The following is a 24,376-nucleotide window of genomic DNA, read 5'->3' on the forward strand; positions in this document are numbered from 1 at the left end:
AGGTCAAGAGCCATCTATAGCACTTTATTGCCACTTAAACTAAAAGGCTCAGACAAAATAAAATATATCTGCTGTTTGTCATATACTGCTCAAGGTGCTCCTTAACGGTTTGCATTGTTTTTCTTTTTTTCTTTTCTTTTTTTTTCTCTTCTGTCCCACCTAGGACTGCATACATACACCGCAGCTGTCCTACTGTTCCTGACCAGTGTTTGTGAAGGCTACCCAAACTTAGATTTCAAAGAAATTCTCTCTCACTCCACCTGCCTTGCGGCCAGTTGGACGTCAGAATGCGCATAGTGGCCATCCTGATTCTGTTCTGCCTTTGCGGAGTTGCTGAGCCTCACAAGGCCAGCCCAGGGGTTTTGAGAAGCCAAGCCAATCCCAGCTATGACCGCAGCAGCCGCAGCAGCCGCAGCCGCAGCCGGCCGGGGGGCGGGAAGAGAGGCTCCAGCCCAGTCAAACGCTACGCCCCAGGCCTCCCCTGCGATGTGTACACGTACATCCATGAGAAATATCTAGACTGCCAAGAAAGGAAACTCGTGTATGTGTTGCCCGACTGGCCTCAAGATTTGCTGCACATGCTGCTAGCGAGAAACAAAATCCGCGTGCTGAAGAACAACGCGTTTTCTAAGTTTAAAAGGCTGAAGAGCCTGGACCTGCAGCAGAACGAGATCTCCAAAATCGAGAGCGAGGCGTTCTTTGGTTTGAACAAACTTACCACGCTCCTGCTGCAGCACAACCAGCTCAAGGTGCTGACGGAGGAGGTGTTCATTTACACACCCCTCCTGAGCTACCTGCGTCTTTACGACAACCCCTGGCACTGTACCTGTGACTTAGAAACACTCGTTTCAATGCTGCAGATTCCCCGGAACCGGAACTTGGGGAACTATGCCAAGTGCGGAAGCCCACCCGCACTGCGAAATAAAAAGCTGCTGGAGCTGAGCCCTGCAGAGTTATGTGATGACGAGGGAGAGGAGCAACTGGACCCCAGACCCCAAGTCTCAGGGAGACCTCCGGTCATCAGGCCCGAAGCCGACTCCACTCTGTGCCACAATTACGTGTTTCCCATACAAACCCTGGACTGCAAGCGGAAAGGTGCGTGAGTTTCTCCCTGGTTTGTTGCTGCAGGCTGTTAGGGAAGGTCCCAGGCTTATACCCCGCCCTCCATCCAACAGCAATGGAAGCTATGGAGTCCAATTCAAGGCAACTGGTAACTAGGGAGCAGAAGAAGTGGGCGTATGTAGCTAAGTTGGCAAAGTGCCTGGCCAGCATATACCAAAGCCTGGGTCCAATACCCAGACCCATATGAGCTGGGCAGGGTGGTGCGCACCTGCAGTCCCAGCACTGGAAAAGGAGAGATGAAAGGGTATGAAATTCAAGATCATCCTTGACTACACAGTGAGCCGAAGGGATAGCCTGGGCTACATGTACACTGCTTCAAAACACACACTCACACACACACACACACAGAGAGAGAGACATGACAAAGCATAAGCAAATGAAAACAAGTCTGAGGCCATCCTGAGTTACCTGGGAGGCTGGAGGCCAGCTTGGCCTTCACGACAATGACACCCTGTTTCACAATCAGGGGTCCGTGTGCTGGAGAGACGGGTTCAGAACACGCATTGCTTCTCAAAAGGCCAAGGCCAACATTCAGTTCCCAGCACCCGTACCAGGTGGCTCACACCCACCCATAACTCTGACTCCAGGGGAATCCACATGTGTCGTACACACATGTTGTTAAGAATTAAATATTTACATAACAAGAAAATGGCAGGGGCAGCCACAGGAGCTGATTCTCGTTTGCTCAGGGAAAGCTATTGCAGTAAGAAATTCCTTTGATCTTGAATCTAATTCATCTTGGATAGAAGTGCAGATGCCCTCCATATAATCTGACTTACACCAATCAAGTAAAATAAAAAAAAAAAAATCTGGCGGGGGGGGGGGGGGGACACCCTCCAGGGCAAAGCGGGTGTAGCCCAGGCCTGGAGTGATCACCACCGAGATGGAGGCCCAGCAGGGATCGCCTAGCCAGACGGTGCCTGCGTGTGCCAGGGACTAAGTTCCTTGGGATGCATCATCACTGATAGAACCTGACATCTTAGTTCTTCCCGAGTTATCCAAAGTGTTTAAGATCTGTATGAGACTGGGAAACTCTTTCTAGATAATCACCTACTGTCTGTACATCCCACACGGTCCTGTGCACTGCTGTTGCACGTTAAAGTCACGAGTTAAGAAAACATAGGGGAGATTTTAGAAACACTTATGATGTGTTAATACAGACTGATACCATTGAAGAGTCATCCAAGAACGGCCAATGGCTTCATAACAAAAAGCCAAATGTCCACGTTGATGTGTTTCTTTTTTGGCATGCCTTAATAATTTATTTGTTGTAATAAGTTATAGCCAGATGTCACTGGACTAGAGTCAGCTCAAGCATGCTAAAGCAGTTTTCTGTCCATCTTAGGAGGTTTTCTTGCTTTGGTCCTTTGTTTTTGTTTGTTTGTTTGTTTGAGGTCAAAAGATCAGGACCACTGAAGGGGTCCTAGCCAATCCTCTCGCGAGGCTAAAAGTAGGAATGTGTTAATGTTAAAGAGTAGACTGCTGGATCCAGAGTAAGTTTGTTCGCTTTTGGTCAAAGCTTGCCACTTCCTCCTTGACTCTGAAGTGGCATGTGGTCAGATCAGCCTGAGCCAGCTAGCAAGGAGAGGGCCAATGTTCAGTTCCCAGCACCCACGTCAGGTACCTCACAACTCTGACTCCAGGGGAATCCAATTGTTCCCAGGCGTCCCCGTGGAGCAGGGATGATAACTGGGACTGGCCAGCTGGGCTCTTCTGCTTTTAGAGAAAGCGCTCACTAATTGAAAACCTACCAAGTGTCAGGCCCCACCCCCACCCCCCCCCCCAAGTGCACGTGCTATCAACTTTCAGTCAGTGGTATGTCCTACCTAGAGATGAAAAAAGTGAAGTTCAGGAGGGCCTGTCAGTCGACCAAGGTCTCCCAGTTAAACAAAAGCAGAGATGGGGACCTTGATCTACCCAAGGCAGCACTTGAAATCTTCCAGAATTAACCTAACCATATGCAAATAAGCTAATACCACACAAGAAGGTACTGGAGAGTTCTAGGAGACTCAACAGGTGTAGTGTTGCTACAACAAGGTTGGGTGGACCGTCCTTGACATCTTTATAATGGGGACTTAGGATTCCTGCTGCAAAGGCTGTCTTCTAAGCTTTCTTGTGCATTGCTTCAACTACAAATTGAACCTTGGGCTAGAATACTTCCTGTTACTGAGGGTCTGTCCTCAAGCTTACGAATCTGCATGCACTGCACTGGGTGTCAAAGGGTAAAGTAAATAGGATTGAGCTCACCAGTCATCTGAGGAAAATACTGTCCACATAAAAGACATAAAAGACTTCTACAGCAACCCTACACTGTGCCTGAAGAGGTAAGAGTTGGGCTGGGTGTGGCGGTGCACACCTTTGATCTCAGCACTCTGGAAGCAGAGGCAGGTGGGTCTCTGTGAGTTTGAAGCCAGCCTGGTCTACAGAGTAGGCTCCAGGATAGCCAGGGCTGTGTAGAGACATACTGTCTAAAAAGGGGGTGGGGGGGGAACAAAACAAAAAAGGTGAAAGACAGCGTAATGTCCCTCTTTTCACTTGCTTACTCTTCTCTTGGGCCTCCACCTCTACCACCCCCACCAGAGAACACGGCTCTTATTTTGTCTTTTTTCCCATAAAACCCTTCTCTTTTTCTCTTGGCAAACATCAGCTATAAAACATATTTTACTGTTTTCCCTTTGCAACTTATTGTTGCCTAAATATAATCTTCTAAAAATACCCCACAAATTAATCATTTCTGCTGCAAAGCTTCAGGGAACCAATATGAGTAAAGTTTCACGATACATAAATTTAGCAAATATAACACCGGGTCATACATTACAGAACTCAGCTCCCTCTAATTGCTAGTGGCTATGTAAAATTCATGGCCTATATTTTCAATGTTAAATGTCTAATTGATATACACTAGTAATTCTGTGTACTTATGAGATGCAGCAGGATAATTTAATTCATGAGTGTCAGAGTAGCTGATGTGCCCTTCACCTTAGACATGTGTCATTTGTGCTGAAAACATTCGCTGTTCTCCTTGCTAGCTGCTTGAGACATACAATTTCTGTCAGTCATACTTACGCTACTATGATCTAGCACATTACAGCAATTCCTCCCACCCATCTTTATCCCTGTATCTGTCGACGACCCTCTCTCCATCCCCAACCCCAGGCACACGCTCTAACTCTAGACTAGAAAATAAAGGCAATTCAAGTCTTTCCATAATTACATGTAAATAACTTTCACAATAATTATATAAATCTATTCTGTTTTATTATAAGCTCCTACTTTAAGTCCCACACCTATAAGGAAGAGTCTATTAAAGCTATTAATCTCTGGTTTTGTTTGTTGGTTTTGTTTTGTTTTGTTTTTTGTTTTTTCGAGACAGGGTCTCTCTGTGTAGCCTTGGCTATCCTGGACTTGCTTTTTAGACCAGGCTGGCCTCGAACTCACAGCGATCACCTGCTTCTGCCTCCTGAGTGCAAGGATTAAAGGCATGTGCTACCACCTTGCTTGGCTTTAACCTCTGTTTTTAATGCCTGGCCTTGGGCACTGGTAGTACCTTAAGCTGCTTTCCTTTCCTCCTTTTAAAGCAGTAACTGAAGCAATGTTAACAACAGAAATGCATAGCAGTTGAAAAGCATGGCTAGAATTCACATACAACAACCTTAATCTATCCTAATTTCTTTATTTTGTTCTAGAAATGGTGAGCAAATCTCAAATACTAAAATAACAAATGCTCAGTAATGTTTATCTCTAGGTCCCTGCTGGACTGTATCAGCGCTTGGGATGACTGTTCTATATATGTACACAAAGAAGAGAGTCTCAAGAAACTTAGTGCTTGCCCTCATGGGGGGGAGGGGGAGGGGGAAGGGAGGAAGGAGAGGGGAGGGGAGGGGGTAGGGGGAGGGGGAAGAGGGGAGGTGGGGGGACTAGCAATAACATGAGTGATCAAGAGCCACTTTCTAACTGCCTATGGTTACTCCTCACAGTCCTAAAGTAGTGTTGCCATGATAAATTGTCATAAATGTCACGTCTTAAATGACAATGCTGGCTGTAGAGAAGCTGTCCATAGGAGGTCACATGGGCAGGTGGGTAGTTCACTGTTCGAGCCACAGGCGACTGTGCAATGTTATCTCTTCAGGGAACTAAGCCTTCTGTGTGCTTCCTCCCCTGAGCTCTATACAAGAATACCATGGGATGGATGCAAGCAGGGGACCTGTAGTACGGAGTCTTCCAGTGGGAGAACCCAGCTTTTCTTTCCCAGCAGACTAGCAGTGACTCAGATGATATGTGCAGGGGACTGACTTGTGCCAGCTCAACCGCATAGACCTCAAAGATCACTATTTTTGCCTTAAACATCTGACAGCAAGAAAAGAAAAAAATAATAGCTTTATTCATGGAACGACAGGCACTTTGCCAACAAAACTTAGCCTTTCAAAGGGAATAAGTGTGGGATTAGTTGAAAGGCACATTTATGCCATATTGAAGTGATTGGATTTGCCAAGAACACATGAAAGTATAAGTTCTAAAATGACTTTTAGCTTCACATTTACCAGAAGAATTTACCAATTTTACTTTGAAGGCTGGGAAAAAATTATATAGGTAAATTGGCTCCAGCTGCTTCCAAAGCCACAAGATTGCCCCTGATTTCAATAATAAGTCAGAAAATGTAATTTCTAATAAACAAGCTTATGCGTGTCTCTTTAATTACTACCAAGTCTTCAAATTAGTTCTGAGATTGCTGACAACCCAAAGTCTACCAAATGGGAAAAATGATGTGGAGAAAATTTCCCAATTTCCTCTTCGTAGTGAGGTTCAGTAGGAAAAGGAGCAGAGCTCATAGGGCTGACTGTAGACACAGCCAATGTTGAGGTGTTTATCAACGATGTGGCCCACAACTGCCAACCCAGTACTCGGAGGTGGAAGCAAGGCCTTCCTTATTCTGGTAAGTTCAAAGCCAGGCCTTATCTCTAGCCTTCTCCCTCCCCGCAACCTCAAAGCAATGTTGATTAGTGTTAATTGTGAGATAGATGCCATGCGGCACCTGTTCTAGATATGAGGACATTGATGAAGCTTCACTTTGACTTAAGGACGTGGGCACGTGTCTAGTCTCTGTCAGAGGCACACAGTTGGCATCAGATTCGCAATTCTCATTCAAGTTCAAAGCAAATGAAAGAACTGCTTTTCCTCATCGCTACAGCCATGGGGTTTTCCTGTTTGTTTCTGGGTCATGCTGGGAAAACTCTTGGTTTGCATTCATTCCCTGCTACTTGTGGATGCTATTTTTAATCCAGGGTTTTGCTGACAACTCTTCCACAATGCATATTCTTTTTCTAACACCCACAAACCCACTGCTTGAGCTGGCACTCTGGGGTTTCCTTCTAAACATCTTTTGTACCCACTGATTTGTGGCTAGCCCACTTTCAGCTCGTTTTATGGTGGTTCTGTTTAAATTGTGACCATGCGACTACGGGCAAATGACCTAACTTCTTTGTGCTCTGTTTTCGCATCTGTAAAAGCGGCACAGAAACGGGACTTCTACAGTTCTCCTCATCTAAATCTATTAAGAACAACCAGGTCAGGAGCGCAGAGAAGGAGCAAGCCAAACAAGAAGGGGAAAGGATTCAAGGAAGTTAGACCTGAGGGCGGCTGGTAAGGCAGCTAGGAATGAACTTCCAATGCGTTCCATTAAGGAGCAGAGTTGGGTCACAGTCAGGGAAGCACTTCCAGGAAAGCGTGAGGTCCTGAGTTCAATCCTCAGTGGCCATGGAAGAAGTCGGGCATGGCTGCACATGGCTATAATCCCAGCTCTAGGCAAGCAGAACAGGTAGTTCCCAGGCCTCACTGTCCAGCCAGCTGGCTGAAGCAGTGGGCCCAGACCCTAGTAAGAAACCCTGTGTCAAAAGAAAAATATGTGGGCATCTCCTGAGGAAGAGCAGCTGAGGTTGACTTCTGGCCTTCACAGGGATACATACATACATCCAGAGAATTTGATTTACTGACTCCACCCTGTGACCTCTTCCTCCCCCACAGGAGTGTACATATACATGCATACACACACACATGTACACACATGTACATACACATATGCACACACATACACATGTACACACATGCACACATCTGTATACACATATGCACAGGCACATACACATGTACACACATGCATTCACATACACACATGCACACAAAGCCTGTGCAATCTGGCCCATTAAGAGGGAAGCAAAACCTAAGTCCAAGTCACTATGATTGTAAACATGCCTGGGCCTAAGAAATCATAAATCCCAGAGTTGTTGTTTTTAATTAATATGTCATTGGAATTATTTACAATGTAACTATTCTATACCAAAAAATGGCAGTGTGGATAAGTGAAGGTCACCTTTTATAAACATGTTTTACAGTTCCTGGTTCTGAGAATTTCTGCTTCCTCAGAACGCCCTTGGGCTGCCCTACTCTGCAGATGTCAGTCAGTCTGGGCACTTTATAAGCCGTGGTCTGTTCCCTCCATAGGCCACAACTGCTCTCATTGAAACTAAGCTGGGCCTCTTTAGGCTTGCTACAGAGTAAAGGGCAAGCCTCACGGTAAAATATAACATAGGCATGATTAACAGGCTTTGAAAAGCATGATTTAAAACATGGAAAATAAATTGTAGAAGCTAAAAAAGAGTGTGCCTTGGTTTCCGATGGCCTCTGAGGAAATAACCCTGGCTCCTCCTGTCACGCTCCTGTTCCACTTGCTGGTTCTGAGAATCTGGTTACTGTGGGAGCGAGCAGGAAGCGTTGGGAGTGGTAGAGTGAACTCCAGCACAAGGACATGGGAGTGACATGGGTGAAAAGGAAGGCAGGTTAGCAACTCTGGTATCAGTTTTAGCATCTAAGGAAAACAGAAATAAGATGCAGTGCCCCCCTTTACCTGTATTAGTCCCCACGCCTGTTTCTGTTTTCACTTTACATATGGTCATTCAGGAACTGAAAACATTATGTAGAAAATTCTAGAAATAGACCTCTTGTAAGTTGTTAGCAACTTATTGAAGCAAACTTGCAATTGCTCTATTTTCCTGCGTGGTATTGTCGCTGATCCCTTACTGCACCTACTTCATAAGGAAAATGCTGCCACAGGCGGGTGTGTACAGAGTGTGGTGCTATCTGTGGTTGTAGGCATCCACGGGGGGGGGGGGGGGGGCTTTGGAATGTTTCTCTTGAGAACAAGGGGGCTGTTGCCATGGTTTGAGAGATCAAGAAGGTCAAGTGTGTGGTGTGTATGAGAGTGGAGCCTGGAATCATTTGCTGGCAGAGGAAGCTCAAAACGATAACATAACATAACAGAAAGGCAACAACTGAGAGTGGAGACAGTGACAACTCCTTGGAGGAGAAAGAACAAGAGGGAGATGGCGTCGCAGTGTCCCTGATAGCCTCCCTCCCCCAATGCCCCAGCCCCTGCCAAAAAGCAAGGAGAGAGTTTATTTTAGCTTACACCTCCAGAGGTAGTCCATTATCAAAGGAAGCCAACCTGGGGGCCGCGACTGAAACAGAGACCGCGGAGAATTGCTGCTTACCACCTTGCTTTCCATGGCTGGTTCAAGCAACCCAGATGCACCTATCTGGGAGTGGCACCACCCACAGTTTGTTGGGTCCTTCCAAGACAGTCATTAATCAAGAAAACGCACCAGCACCACCGGCATGCATGCAGAGCACTCTGGGGGAAGCAACTCCTCTTTAAAGGGCCCCTCTTTCCAGGTGGCTTGAGTTGGTACGGTTGGTTTCACTGGTAGCTAACCAGTGCGCACTCTGCTTTCCACCTGGTCTAATTCTGTGGCTCTTTGCTGGCCTATGAAGCCCTCAGTCTTCCTGCCTCTGTCCCTCACGTGCATGACCAGGCCCAGCCTTCCAAAAGGTTTCCTGATGGGCCTTTTGGGTCACCAAGATCTAGTCCCTTTGCTCCCCAGATGACTCAGCGAATGCATATGACTTGCATCAAGCACTTGCCAAGGCTCATTTGTGTTTTCTTTGGCTTCTGCTGAGCATCTCCCCATCCCCACCCCCTACCCCCCACCCCCCCCCCCGCCCCCATCTTCAGCTGTTCTGCAGCCTCATGGGTTTAATGGAAAATGGGAGCCAGAAAACTGTAACCTAAACACTATTCGTTCTTCCAGAGTTGAGGAAAGTTCCAACCAACATCCCTCCAGACATTGTTAAGCTTGACTTGTCATACAACAAAATCACCCAGCTCCGACCCAAGGAATTTGAAGATGTTCACGAACTCAAGAAGCTAAACCTGAGTAGCAATGGCATTGAATTCATAGACCCTGGTAAGTGACAGTGTATGGTCCTTCAGGCAGGCAGGTGCAGCTGTGAGCTTTCTTCTATGGTAACACCTATTGTAAACACCATTTAGTTAAAACAAAACAAAACAAAAGAACAAAGTTCAAAGAGTATGAATTTTAATTAAGCATGATGCTTAAAATAGGGCTTGTCTGGCACTCAGAAGTATGTGCCAAAATGTTGCTTGACGAAGGGTGTGGTTCTATCCAGCCATCCCTTAGTGTCCAGGGTCTTAGTTTCAGGAACCCTCTCCAACACCAGCGTGTAAAATGACACACATTTCCCCGTTGTACATTATTTACTCACTCTTACTGATAATACGTAGAATAATAAAAATGCTACGTAAACTGTTATACTATACAGTGTAAGGAATAATAACAAGAAAAAGACGTGTAGTGAGTAACTCCATATTCAGAACAGATGCCAGTTTTCCAGCTATTTTAATCTGTGGTTGGTTGAATCTGCAAATATGGGATATGACAGATGCAGGGCACTGAATACATGGCACTAAGCAATAGTTATTCGGTCAGCCCAGTCCATAAAGGCATTTGCAGAACAGATATGTACACGTGGAATGTGTGTCAGGGGCAGGGGTGAAAGGCATTTGCAGAACAGATATGTACACGTGGAATGTGTGTCAGGGGCGGGGGTGAAAGGCATTTGCAGAACAGATATGTACACGTGGAATGTGTGTCAGGGGCGGGGGTGAAAGGCATTTGCAGAACAGATATGTACACATGGAATGTGTGTCAGGGGCGGGGGTGAAAGGCATTTGCAGAACAGATATGTACACGTGGAATGTGTGTCAGGGGCGGGGGTGAAAGGCATTTGCAGAACAGATATGTACACGTGGAATGTGTGTTGGGGGCCGGGCGGGGGCGAGGATAGAGTCTCGCGATGTAGCCCAGCCTAATCCTGAACTTCTTACTCTCCTGCCATTCTTTCACACAGTCACCATCTTCATGCTCAGCTCAGTCACTGGGATCCAGTCTCCACAAAGTCAGGCCACGGGTGGAAGAACCCAGATCCCATGCCTCACGAGAACCACAGATTCACAGAGCAAGTGCAGTGTGCTGACAGTCCCTGAGCAAGCATTTAATTTCTTTCTAATGCTGTTGTTCAGAGCTGTAGTTGACACCTGTCAATAGTGTAGATTCTGGGGTGCAGCTTAGTGGTGGAGTACTTGTGTAACAAATGCAAGTCCCCAAGGTTCAAGTCTCAGCAACACACAGACACAAATACACATGCGCACAATATATGCAGATAACTTTTAGAGCTTTTGTTAAAATAAGCCAAATACCTCCATTAAATGTGTTACAGCAGTCAACAACCGAGCTATAACAATGGCCCGATCAACCCGTACTATGGGATATAAAGAGCAATCTCTCTCTCCCTCCCTTCCACCCTTTTCTTGCCTTGCTTTGATTTAACTCAACACAAGTGAAGCATTTTCACTAACAGGTATGTATTGAACCAAGTGCCAAGTACTTTTATTGGGAAGACCTTTAAGAACAGAAGAAAATGGATCTTAGAACTTAAATAAGACAAAGTTAACTAAGCCAGTTTCAAAGTAAAAGATCTACTGTGTTTCAGGGTCCTTGAGGTGAGGCACTGGCCAATGATTTCCTTTAGAATGTAGGCTACCTAGTAAGCCAATGCGGACCCTGCGCCAGACTGTAGAAGACACGGGTGACTGGCATAACATGCAGGGGAGAAAGGGAAAGAAGCCACATTATTAGAGCTTTCAGATCCTTCAAGAAACAAACTAGTGCCAAGCATGGTGCCTCACACCTCCAATCCCAGCACTCGGGAGGCAGAGGCAGATGGATCTCTGTGAGTTTGAGACCAGCCTGGTCTACGGAGTGAGTCTAGGACAGCCAAGGTGACACAGAGAAACCCTGTCTGGAAAAACAAAAACAGAAAACACAGAAAAAGAAAGAAAAAAAAAGAAAAAAAAAAAAAGAAAAAACTAGCTCTCCCAGGGGCCCTAGATACATAACTGTAGTTCTTTTGAAATAGAACGTAGGAATGTTTATTTCCACATGCTTTCTATCTGGAGAGCTGGTTTGTTTCAGGAAAAGTGAATTTGTGACAGCCAGATTTCAGGGTTAGAGCAGATGACCCATACACCACCAGGGTTTCAGAGCTATCATCACAAGGACTGATCTGTCTAGTCACCCCGGCTCCTTGGCCCTTGCTTTGGCCCAAAATAGAAGGTAGTCTCTTTGGGGTTTTGTCCAAGAAAAGATAACATGAAAATAGCTAACAGTATTGGTATGAAGCACATTTCTAGATTCAAAACAAGGATGCTGTGTTCCTTCTCACAAGGCCATTTTGAAGGAGTAGCATGAAAATGTTCAAAACAGAAACAAAATGTTTGGAGTCTGGAATGACCTGGGAATTTTGGAATATGTGGTCAGTCAGTCTTTATGTGGAGATTTCTTTGTTCTTGGAAATTTTTTTCTATTTTGTTAAGTGTTATTTTGTCCTAATTACTCAGCATCCAGCTAAATCAAATGCATACAAATTCAACGCTGATAGCTACCACAGCTTACCACACTCAACCACATGTGTTAAATCATGTTAGTAGAGATTATCTGGCTTGAGACTGTACAAAAATAGACTCTCACCACTAGACTGGGAAAGGTTATATTTTTAGGCATTTTTAGAATTCACCAATAACCTAGGAAGCTGCCGTAGGTTTTTATATTTTCCTGCACTAAGGTCTTATATTTGATACACTTCCCTTGTTTGTGTGAACCCCACCGTTTATGTAGTACCTTCCCAAGTAAAAATGGACTCCAGAAAAATGCATTTTACTGGGCCATTCGGAGTACTGGGTAGAAATCACAAAGTGGCAACACCCCCCTGCAGGTCTTTCCCATGCTCCAGAAAAAGAAAGATTTTTTTTTAAAGACTAACTTAAAACTGACTTTTTCAAATAAAATATCACACAGTAGTCTATCTAATCAAGGAAAAGCATATTTCACAAAGCTTGTTTCCTCATATGTTCAGTAGGCAGACATACTAAGAAACAGACCTTCCTGAGCCAGAATCTTCTCCACAAAGGAAGTGGGGAAGAGAGCTCTGTCCTTAGTGAATCAACATTACACCAGAATATGACACAGATCACGGGCCATGACTAACGTGTTGCAAAGTCAGAACACCATTGCGCACCTTGTAAGGACTCTGGTAGGTTCTACCCTTCACACTCCCATTTTCACAATAAAGCCACATCTCTAGTCCTCAAGGAAGAAGGCCTCACAGTGCATTTTAATCACATAATTTACCCATTAGTAGGGCGTCCGTCTGTTCTAGCTCGGTGTTTTTATGCAAACATTGCCACCACACTTCTTCATGACAGGAAGTAGTTTGCAACTGGCACAGCTAGTTCTCGTTCCTCACTCTAGTACCGAGGTGCCAGCTACCTCCATTGATAGGTTCTGTCCAGCCTCAGGGAGTCACCCCTGCACTGGAGAGAATGCTTGTGACAGGAGAACGGAGCCTCGGGCTGAAATCGTGTTTGGCCTCTGCGCACTGGCTAACAAGCATTCTCTGTTTCCAGCCGCCTTTTTGGGGCTCACACATCTCGAAGAGCTTGATTTGTCCAACAACAGCCTGCAGAACTTCGACTATGGAGTGTTAGAGGATTTGTACTTTCTGAAACTCCTGTGGCTCAGAGACAACCCTTGGAGGTGTGACTACAGCATCCACTATCTGTACTACTGGCTAAAGCACCACTACAATGTCCACTATACTGGTCTGGAATGCAAAACGCCGGAAGAATACAAAGGGTGGTCTGTGGGGAAGTACGTACGCAGTTACTATGAAGAATGCCCCAAAGACAAGTTGCCAGCCTACCCTGAGATGTTTGACCAGGACGCAGAAGAGGATGACTGGGAAAAAATACACAGAGATCACACAGCAAAGAAGCATAGAGTGAGAATCACCATAGTGGGGTAGATAACACGGGACCATTCTAGATAGAGCTAGCTGCACAGCGCGCTACGCTGGTGAGGGGAAGACCATATGTTTACATTTGGATTAATTGTGATGCCTATTTATACAGGGTTTTCCAGCTACAAGAGGCTTCCTTTGATGAGTCTGTAACTATTAGTAGTTGTGGCAAGTTTAGCAGTCTGGGGGAAATCTCTCATCGCCCTTATCCACCCACCTGTGGAGCAGACTCTGATTACAGGATTCCACCATGGACCAGGGATGGTGGTACATGACTACAGGCCCAATGCTAAAGCTGAGGCAGGACGCCATCCAGCGCTACATAGCTAGAAACAGTGTCAAAATTACTGCACTATTCGACCCTGGTGACCAGAGGGAGCTGGATCTTAATGATAGCATTAGAGTTTCATAGAGTCTTACATATGTTTTTTTATGGCTTTTTGAAATAAAAGTTTAAAAAAAAAAAAAAAGAAACCAAGGTTCATTTTTACATGTCTTTCTGTAACTCCTTGTACATTCTGAAAAATGATCAAAATAAAAAGTCACAGTGAACTGTCCCCCCTTCCTCCTGTCAACCCCCTGCTGTTATTAATTGCCTAAGTCAACTTGAGCATGAAGTACAATTACATTTTGGATTTCTATATGTTCTAGAGTAAGGATGTGGTAAACCCAATTCTCAACCACTTGTCATGGGTGAGAGGGCCCAAGCACTTCCCCCCAAAAGTGTTAGGGCAAGGGTCACAAAAAACCCTCATAAAGGTAGGATTCAGGGTCAGAATCTGGGATGAAAAAAGGCAGAAACAAGAAGTAACATTGGAGACAATTGAAGGGGAGGACGGGTACTTGAGGCGCCTCCTGCAACCCAGGGTTTTAGTTGGATTAGATCAGCTAGAAAATAAACAGCCAGTAAAAGAGGCTGTGCGTGGAGAGTGTGATTCTGGATTAACCCGCTTGCATGCAGGTAACCAGCGAGACTCTGCACACAGGGCAAACCACCTGCAAAGAAACATCCAAGGACGCATGTGCCTGTGTCCTTCTGAAACACCACTTCCCTTGAATTTCCTCCAACACAGGACACATTTTCATTTCTCTATCAAAATGTTGGGTATAAAGTTTAACAACTGGTCTTCCTTAACTATTGTAAAAACTGCCCACGCTTGGAAGATGCTTATAGCACTGAGCACTTTATAGAGAGTCTAGATGCTGAGCACTGTGCTAAAGGTCTCCCATAGTCTATCCATGATTCACAAGGTCTCCCATAGTCTACCTGTGATTCACAAAGTCTCCCATCATCTACCTGTAATTCACAAGGTCTTCCATAGTGATTCACAAGGTCTCTCTAAGGACCTTTCAAAGATAGGAAGAATCCACAGCTCAGGGGATCGGGTAACTTGGACAAAGCCACGTAGCTGAAGCTGGCAGGTAGCTGAGCAAGGATCCAGGGCCAAGTAAACCTTTCTATTGTGCAGGGAAACATGACCCTTGCCCTTGACTACCTCGAATGTTCAAAACCAGATCCTCAAAAAATAGCAGATGTGAGGGACACTGAGCCTTTGCCTCCAGGAGTACCAGTGACAGTAGTGGGCAAGGGAGACATTCAAATCTGTGTTGATATGTATAGAAACCAAGATGACGGGCCCAGAGGGATTGCTGGCAGTGCTGGTTAGGACTGGGGCATCTGTATGGACTGTGAGGGTCTGACCTCCTCACTGAACTCATAAGAGGTTTAGATACAGGAAGTACAAATCCCACATGACACACCAGGAGACACATAGACAGCTATTGGCTTTATACTGTTGCTCAAGAGAAAAAATGGATTCATTTGTCATTGTCCACGAGCCTCCAGGTAGAGGAGAAAGGATGAGGACCTGAGGCAATCAAGCCTCGGTGTTAGAATCCAGATGTTACCTCCGTGGCAGGCAGGATTATCATTCCTGGCTGCAAAGGATTGAAAGGAGGGTTAGCAAGTTCAGAGATTCAGAGAACGGGTCCAACTTGTTCCCTGCTTCATTTTCTCAGCGGCTACTTGGGGATTTTGTTGGTTGACTTTTACATCCAACATCATCCCCTGGGACATATTTGGAAGTAGGCTCTGGAACACATTATAATAGAAAGTAGTCTCGGCCATCCAAAAGCTAAGTGAGCTGGGATGCTGATGCTGCTCGGGGCCTTAACTGAAGTTCTGTTATTGAAAGCGCCAGGTTTGCTCATCTCCCAGCGAGAGCTGCTTCTTCAAGGGAGCGCAGCTGAATCCTCTGCTACCAAGTTCTTACATGACAGCTACTCCATAGCCTGACTTGGGATGCTTCTTTATGTCTGGAGACAGCATATGCATATATGTATATGTGTGTATATGTGATATACATATGAAACTAAAATATATGCTATTATAAATATATTACATGGTACCTGCTATATATTCTAAGCTAGTAAAAATATGGTGATAATTTTGAAATACACATATTTGAAAAAGTTTGCAAATCACTTGAATATTTGGATAGTTGTGTTTTAAAAATCTTTCTTCTAGACCAAAGAAGGTTTAGTTTTCTAAAGTAAAATGTTTACTCAGCATTGAAGTCTCCCAAGTCTCAAACCTGTCGCTGTTGGCCTACTGCCCGGTTAACATTATATAGTTCTTTTACTCCATTCGCTAAGGATTCCTTCCTCCGGAGTATAGTCACCCTGTAAGCTCATGTTTCACTTCAAGAAGTCTGACGTATTCTTCTGCACTGACAAACAGATGCACTTCAGTATTGAGTCTACTTGCCTGAATCCCATATCAGTGTTCCATCATCTACCTTCAAGATGTCTTAAGGACCACTTTACTGTGCATGGTCCTTGAGCTTTCATTTCTATGAGGGTTACACTGTTGTGCCAAGCAGCCAAATGGCTCAAAAGTTCCACCAAATTTATCTTCAATCTAAAACCAGAAAACCAAACCTCTGGCCGAAAATCAGCAAATTCTCTACACACCAGTAGAAGACTGGAGGGGGAGAGGAAACACTTTTGTCTTTTAGTGCATTCAAGATTTCAAGAATTAAAATTGGCTTTACTAAATTATTGGTGATAAATTAAAAATATTACAATAGTTGAGATATATATTAACTTTGCTTCCTTAAAAAAGGATCAAGGTTTGGTCAGATTTGCCTCCTTAATTATTGCTATGATAAAAAGATATTTGTACTCAGAATTATATACTTTAAAAAATATATAGGAAAAATATTTTTAAAACCCTTAAATTTAAAAATGTTTGGGCTATCTTGATCCCAACATAAGCATGAACAGTTTACCATACTCCAGTCATCGTGTATGCCATTATTTGATATAGTGAACACACAGTCAATTCACCCACTGCATGGGAGAGAATTGGCCCATGAATTTTCATTCTCTGAACATCTCTATACGCTACAGAATCTTTTGTTTGTTTGTTTGTTTTGTTTTGTTTTTTTAGTTTTTCAAAACAGGGTCTCTCTGTGTAACAGCTTTGGCTGTCTCAGACTCTCTTTGTAGACCAGGCTGGCCTTGAACTCACAGTAATCCACCTGCCTCTGCCTCCCGATTGCTGGGATTAATGACGTGTGCCACCATGCCCGGCCATATTCTACAGAATCTTGCAGCTTATTTTCTCTGTATCCCAAAGCCAGTCCTTAAGACCAGGAAGATTTTACATGGGATAAAAATCAAGAGATGATTTATAGCTGTGCCTATGTTTAAAAAGAAGACAGAAAAATAAAAAGAGAGGCCAGCCATACCCTGGGACAGCCTGTAATCTGAAACATACAAAGCACTATTAAAACTCAACAGCAAGGGAACAAACCGATTTTAAAATGGCTCCCATACCTTAATAGAGCCAGGTGTGGTGCTGCATTGCCTCTAATTCTAGTGCTCAAGGGACCAGAGGCAAGGGGATCACCAAGGTTCAAGGGCAGCCAGGGCTACAGAGCAAAATCCAGTCTCCAAAGGCAACAAATAAATAAAACACCTTAATAGACACCTCACCAAAAAGCTATACATGTAAGCATACAAAAAGAGCATAAGCCATTAAGGAAATGAGCTAACAGCAGTGGGAGGCCATTGCACACCTACGAAGATGGCCGGACTCCAGGACAGTGACAGCACCAAGTGTGAAGCAATATATGAGCTTCTGTTCACTGTCACAGGAATGAGAAGAACTTTTGGCACCCTGGAAAACAGTTCAGTGGTAGACTAGTTCTAGAGACAGATAGTCATGGTTGCACAATGCCATGATACTTAATTCCACAGAACTGACATATATAGGGATTAAAATGGTAATTTGTGTGTCATGTCTATCTTTTTTTAAAAAGCAGACAAGTTGGTTACTTGAAACAATTAACAAAATTAACATGTTTACAAATAAACTAGTTTGACCAAGAAAAAATACAAACAGGAAACTAGGATTACTAAAAATGAGACATGAAAGAGAGCTTGTTAGTGCCAACTTTATTGAAATAAAAGGGATTATAAGATGATGCTATGAACAGTTATTCCCCAACTACAAGAAATACTATCAACAGCTATACCCAACCACAAGAAGTACTATCAACAGTTATACCCAACTACAGGAAATACTATCAACAGTTATACCCAACTACAGGAAGTACTATCAACAGTTACACCCAACTACAGGAAGTACTATCAACAGTTACACCCAACTACAGGAAGTACTATCAACAGTTATAACCCAACTACAGGAAGTTAACAAATTTCCAGACATTCAAACTATCAAAACTGACCCAAGAAATAAAATCTAAATAGATCTCCAGTAAACAAAGACTGGAAATAAACAAGGAGAACCTCCAGCAAAGAAGAGGCCAGGACCAGACCGGCTTCATTGGTACATTCCTCCAGACATTTAAAAGTAGGACTAACGCTGCTCATACTCTTTAATAAAAACAAGAAACATAAAACAGGAGACACTTCCCCCTGAATTCATTCTATAATGCCAATATTATCCAAATAAGGATACCAAGCAGCTAATACAAGAAAGAAAACAAAAGACTAATATTCCTTTAAGATATACATGCAAACACCCATAAGAAGACATATTATTAAAAGGATTATAGATAATGGATGAATAAGACTGGTCATAGGAAAGCAGCAGTGGGGAGGAGGAAGACATGAGCCAAGAAGCAGACCAGCTAGGAAGAGAGAAAGGATGGTTGGGTGTGAGGTGATGGGGAGGCGAGCATGATTAATATATATTGTATACTTGTATAAAATGTTATCATAAACCCCATTAGTATGCTGATAAAAACAATAACATCAAAACCTCTAGCAGAGATGTCCCCGCCTTGCTGTAAACAGCCTTTTTTATTTCCCCACTAATGTGTTTAAACCACTTCCGAGGAACATGTTCTTTAGGGCAACCTGAATCTGTGTTCCTGGGCCATCCTCATTCTTATTTGATCCCAAATAAACTAGCTCTTATTTCCTTTGAGGTTAGAAAAAAAAAAAAAAAAAAGAAATGCAAAGTAGTTCAGTACACAAATACCATTTGATGTGGTTTATACCATTTTAATAGAGTAGAAGGTGGAATGCAAGTGACAAAGGTAACGCACTTGACAAAAACCAACACACTTATAAGAAAAAGAAACTCTAGTGTACAATATAATGGATTCCTCAACCTAATTAAAAGAAAACATTAAAGGGTTGGGGGAAACTGACAGATAAAGTCTTACTTATTGTGAAAGACTGAAGCTTTCCCCTGAGACAGGAGCAAAACAAAGATGTCCGTGTTGACCACCTGTAATCAACAGTGGGTTCTGGCCTGTGCAAAAGGAATAACAGGTGGAGGAGGGGTGTAGAGTTTCTTTGTAGAATGGTAAAAATAAGCTAGAGTTAGTTGATAGTAATGGATTGCAGCATCATAAATACAATAAAAGCACCAGATCGTACTCAATGGTTTAATGAGTAAATTCTGTGTTTGGTGGATTTCTTTTTCATTTTTTAAAATTGTAATTTATTATAGTGTATTCAGATTACACCCAATTTTTATGCCCTCACTTGTATCTTCCCATTCCCACTCTTCTTCCCTCTTCTGTCCTATTCCCCTCCCCTAGACCTCTGACAGAAGCGGACCTCCTCCCCCACGATATGACCACAGCCTATCAGGTCTCATCTAAATAGCCTGCTTCCTCTTCCTCTGTGTGCCAGGACCTCCCCACTAAGGAGAAATGATCAAATTGGAGGCACCAGAGTTCATGTAAGAGGCAGTCCCTACTCCCCCCACAACCATGGAGAATAAGCTGTCCATTGGCTAGATCTGAACAGGGGATCTAGGCTCACTGCATGCATTGTCCTTGGTTGGTGCAACAGTTTGTGTAGGACTCCTGTCCCCTGGACTCTGGGTGAGAGTGGTATAGAAGAATGGGAGGATGGAAGGACCCAGAGGGTTCAGGAGCCCCACAAGAAGACCATCAAGGCTAAAGCAAATTCCACTGTTTGGTGGAATTTACCTCAATAAACTACACTTGGACTTCTGGAAACACACCCCAACATAACTCAGAAAATTACTGCAGCATTCAATATTACTGTGGTCAAAGTCAGACTGAAGATTTAAATATTACTTCTTGAGTTCACTTTCTTTATTCAAAAATTATATATGTAGTAAGCTGTATATTTTCAATATGTATTTCTTATATGTGCATGTATAGAGGTAAGTGTGGAGGGATATTAAAAGACAGAAATAGAGACAGAGAGAGCAAGGTTTATAATTATTTTATCTACCTTTAAGACCACAAAAGAGCAAGCAGTTCAAATAGTGAAATAAAGAGATGTTCAATCTCCCTCTTTCCACCTAAATTCTAAAATAATGATTGTTTTTTTTTTTTAGTAACATGAGTCAGGTTTGGTAGTATAAGCCTTTAATCCCAACTGCAGGAGACAGAGGCAGGTGGACCTCTTTGACTTTGATACCAATCTAGTCTAAATCTCAAGTTCTAGGGCAGCTAGGGCTACAATAGAGAGACCCTATCTCAAAAAACAAGAAACAAAATCTATATATGCCTAGAAAATATGTCAGAAATGGTCTTGGTGCATCAGAAATTAGTGGTTCCTTAAGAATCAGTGACTAATGTGACCAAATTGAATGAGAAACAGACATGTGGGAATGTCTTCTGTGAAAGCAAGAATAACATTATATTCCTACATGGGCATGGAGGAATTTTAATTTAGCAACATGGCTGCTCTGGAAAGGGATCACATCTAAAGACCTTCTAGATCTATGTGATCTGACAGGAATGCAGGCACACCCTCAGTACACACCTTTAATCCCAAACAGTGAAGGTAAGGTTAGTCTATAGAAGGAAGCAACCATGTTTGAAAGTGACATCTAATTGAGGGGCAGACAAAGTGATGAACCAGAGAAAGATTTGGCAGAATGAGTCAGAGACAGGATATGGCCAACTCTCTTGAGAACAGGACAGGAAAGAAAGGCTACTAAAAGAGGGTTTTTTTGGTTGGTTGGTTGGTTGATTGGTTGGTTTTGTTTTATTTTTTGTTTTTCTTTTTAATTGAGAGTTGATTAAAAAGACAACTTTACAGAGATAAGTTGCAGAGAGGACAAGCCAGACCCAGGTGAAGACAGAACAGCAAATTAGGAGCTAAAAGATTAAAATATTGCCAGGCATAGTGGTACACACCTCTAATCCCAGCACTTAAGGAGGCAGAGGGAGGCAAATCCCTGTGAGTTTGAGGGCAGCCTGGTCTACAAAGCAAGTCCAGGACAGCCAAGGCTACACAGAGAAACCCTGTCTTGAAAAAAAAAAAAAAGGCTAAAACATATTGCCAGAAATAGTTTGAGGCCAGGCAGAACAATTCAGTCAGAAAGCAAGAGGAGCCAAGAGATGCCAGTATGAATCAGTCATCTTGGAGCGGAGGGTTAGACCACAACAGCTGAGGTAAATCAGCCAGAGTTCATAAAGAGCTAGGAAGTCTTGGGAACGGCTCTCATCTCACGCCCTTATCTGAGGAAATAAAGACAACATTTACACGTGAAACATATTCATGAAATTAAATAGCGTGATGACATTAATAAAGTAAAATTACAAGTAAAAAAGCATAAAGTAAAAGTGTGAAAAATGGATCCAAGTATAAGCCTAGATAACTACATATCTTTGCTTCTTCTCAACACTTCAAAGGAGGTCCTAAGCAACAAGATGAAAATGAGAGAAAAAAGATGCAAGAAAAGGAATGCATAGGCATAAAACGGTTATTAATAATAAATGTGATAAAGAATGTTAAACTATGCAAACCAGGAAGGAAGTTATCACGTGATCCAGTACAGCACAACCGTTCCTAGAGCTGTAACTTTCTTCAGTACCAGCAGCAAGCAATCTAAAGGAGTCATTTTCCTACAATGTCTTTACTTTATATATATAAAGAACACTTGAACCCCTTGTGCGTTTCCTCCATTTCTCCAAACCTGTTCCGGCCTCCTGTCATTGACTTGAAGTGTTCTATCCTCAAGCGCGTCTTTTATGTTACTATGTCCTTAAACCACATAGCCATCATTGCAGCTGTTTCCAAATAAGAATTAAGGTGTATGTATATCATTTTTCACATTGAAACCCTTCATATGACTTTGTTATATGCGGGGTACAAACATGTGTGTGTGTGTGTGTGTGTGTGTGTGTGTGTGTGTGTGTGTGTGTGTGAGACTCTGTAATTTGACTTTCCCTTTACTATTGTTAGACTTATCCAAAAATAAGATGTTAAATGCATACATGGAATTCTTTCTCATTATCTGAAATCAGTTGGCTAAATGCGTTTTGAAATATATTTTTTCCTCTGGAAATATTTATGGTGAGTAAAAAAGTGAATCTCAAAGAACACAGAGGTTAAAGGCCAAGAGCACAGAGGAAACACAAAGCAGCAATGGAAATAACTTCAATAATCCTCAACAAGAAAGCAGATTAGTAAACTAGGGCACACCCACCATATCGAGGTTATTTTATAATTGTTGGAAAGAATCTAGTAAGTCTAAATGCGACGACACGGAAAGGTTTCCAAGACAAAGGAAAGTGCAAACACCACAACCATCTTTATGTTGTAAGATAAAGCTGTACCTGTAACCTTCAGGGTTGACAGTGGGGAGAAAACAGAAGCCACAAGTGTGTGCTGTCAATGCTGTTCACCTTAACATCATATGTATGTCAACATAACTTTAGAAAAACTGGCAAAGCAGGGAACCTTTCCATAAGTGAAGGAACGGTTTCAGAAAGATGAAAGTGAACGCTGTTAGTACCGATTGCCAGTTTTTTAAAAATAAGAATATATTTTTTTCTCCTTAGCAAACAAATTGATGATCCATGCATGAATTCTAGACAAAAGGGGGAGAGTAATCAAGAAGAACAGCCAAAGGACCAATTCCTGTAGTTATAATCTAGTGACTCAATGCTTCCTCACTTTGATGGGATACAGGAGAGCCAGGCAGGCACTGGGTGAGCATACTTACTGACAGCTCTCAAGGTTTTTGTTCGGAAGAGACAGCCTCGGAAGTTCAAACGCAGCACAGTTAGACGCCACTTTTGTAAAGTACTCACGACACGTTTATCTGTAATGTCTTTTGCAGTGGAAAAATCAATCTAAAAGGAATAAATAAAAAGCACTAAGAAATACAAAATATCTATTTTACATAAAATTTTTAAACATTATGAAGCATCAAATACTAGAAGCTCTTTATACAGTCATTTCCAAACAGAAAAAGAGACTAAAACATTAGAGTGCTCTAAAATGCAAATTCCCCCAAAATAAAGACTATACCTGCAAACACGCTTCCAAAAGTATTAGACTTGGCCAGTGAAAAACAAAGTGCATTAGGATAAAATTTTTAAACACTTTCTTTCAAGTTGGGGATCAAATCCCCATACATGCTAGATAAGCGAGAACTCCATTACTGAATTCTATAGTCAGCATCTAGCTCCTTTGTGAGTTAAGACAAACAAGGTAGAAAAACAGTGAGATCTCATGTATCAGAGAGCTGGGAGAGCTCAGAAATTTTGTAACTGCTTGTATTCTTTAATTCCATATACCCTTGTGATTATCAGTCAATCCAATACTTTACCCTGACCTCTAATAATTTACAATCATGTGCATGTATATAAAAGACCAAGAAGCAGGATTTTGATAAGAAAAGATGGAGGCAACATAGTGTCTTCCAATGAGACTGATTAGATAAATTGAGAGACTGTGTACAACCTAACACTGGGCAGGAGTTAAAGCTGGGGCAAAAGAGCACAGCACAGCAAAAGAAGGCATGAACCAACATAGCCCAACTACTCTGCGCTCTAACTCAGTCCCGGGACAGAATTTCTTATCTGGGAGTTTAACGACAAACTCTGTTCATGAAGACCCCTTGATGCCATTCTTTCGATGAGAGTTGCTTCTCAGAACTCAGAGTTCTACTTCAGAAGAGCTTGAGGGGAGCAGTGGTCCTACGCTGCTAGTCAGGAGAAGAGCAAGTGAGAGGTTTCCTCGTTAATGTTTAGTAATCAAGTGTGCAGTGTGTGGACAGCCGGATTACAGTTTGTATTCTAACCCAGGCACTTAACTGATGTGAGCTATTATTTAACTAACTTGTTTTTCTCACTGGTAAAATAAGAAACACGCCAATATCTATCTATGGAGGTAACACAGATAAATTGCCTAGGATAGCACCCAGAGCACAGGCTGGGCTTAAACTGCAGCTATTTGTTACTGATCCAAAATCCATGACCAAGCCTCACAAAGAACCCTTTTCCAACTGTGTAAGGCATAGAAATAAGCCTGTTTGGTACTGTCAGAGCATAGGCCTGCACACAAGACACCCATACGCACAGCCTGGCATTTTCTTTCTTTTTTTTTTTTTTTTTTTTTCTTCTTTTCTTTCTTTCTTTCTTTCTTTCTTTCTTTCTTTCTTTCTTTCTTTCTTGTTGGGGGAGGTGGCATTTGGTGTTTGGAGAGAGGGTTTCTCTGTGTAGCCTTGGCT

General features: G+C 42.9%; 2 protein-coding genes across 2 annotated transcripts in view; one reads left to right on the forward strand and one right to left on the reverse strand.

The window, feature by feature from the left end:
• Positions 1–13,430, forward strand: part of Lrrc17 (leucine rich repeat containing 17) — a 31,048-nt gene extending 17,618 nt beyond the window's left edge. Inside the window, exons 2-4 of the mRNA XM_051152103.1 lie at positions 164–1,095; positions 9,264–9,419; positions 12,998–13,430. Coding sequence (XP_051008060.1) covers positions 288–1,095; positions 9,264–9,419; positions 12,998–13,395 — 1,362 coding nt within the window. The 5' untranslated portion in view covers positions 164–287 and the 3' untranslated portion in view covers positions 13,396–13,430. The remainder of the gene's footprint in view (positions 1–163; positions 1,096–9,263; positions 9,420–12,997) is intronic.
• Fbxl13 (F-box and leucine rich repeat protein 13) overlaps positions 1–24,376 on the reverse strand; it is a 193,337-nt gene that overhangs the window by 101,962 nt on the left and 66,999 nt on the right. The window contains exon 9 of the mRNA XM_051152111.1: positions 22,865–22,994. Within this exon, the coding sequence (XP_051008068.1) occupies positions 22,865–22,994 (130 nt within the window). The remainder of the gene's footprint in view (positions 1–22,864; positions 22,995–24,376) is intronic.

Source organism: Acomys russatus, chromosome 10, assembly GCF_903995435.1.
Source record: "Acomys russatus chromosome 10, mAcoRus1.1, whole genome shotgun sequence".
In the NCBI taxonomy this organism is placed as follows: domain Eukaryota; kingdom Metazoa; phylum Chordata; class Mammalia; order Rodentia; family Muridae; genus Acomys; species Acomys russatus.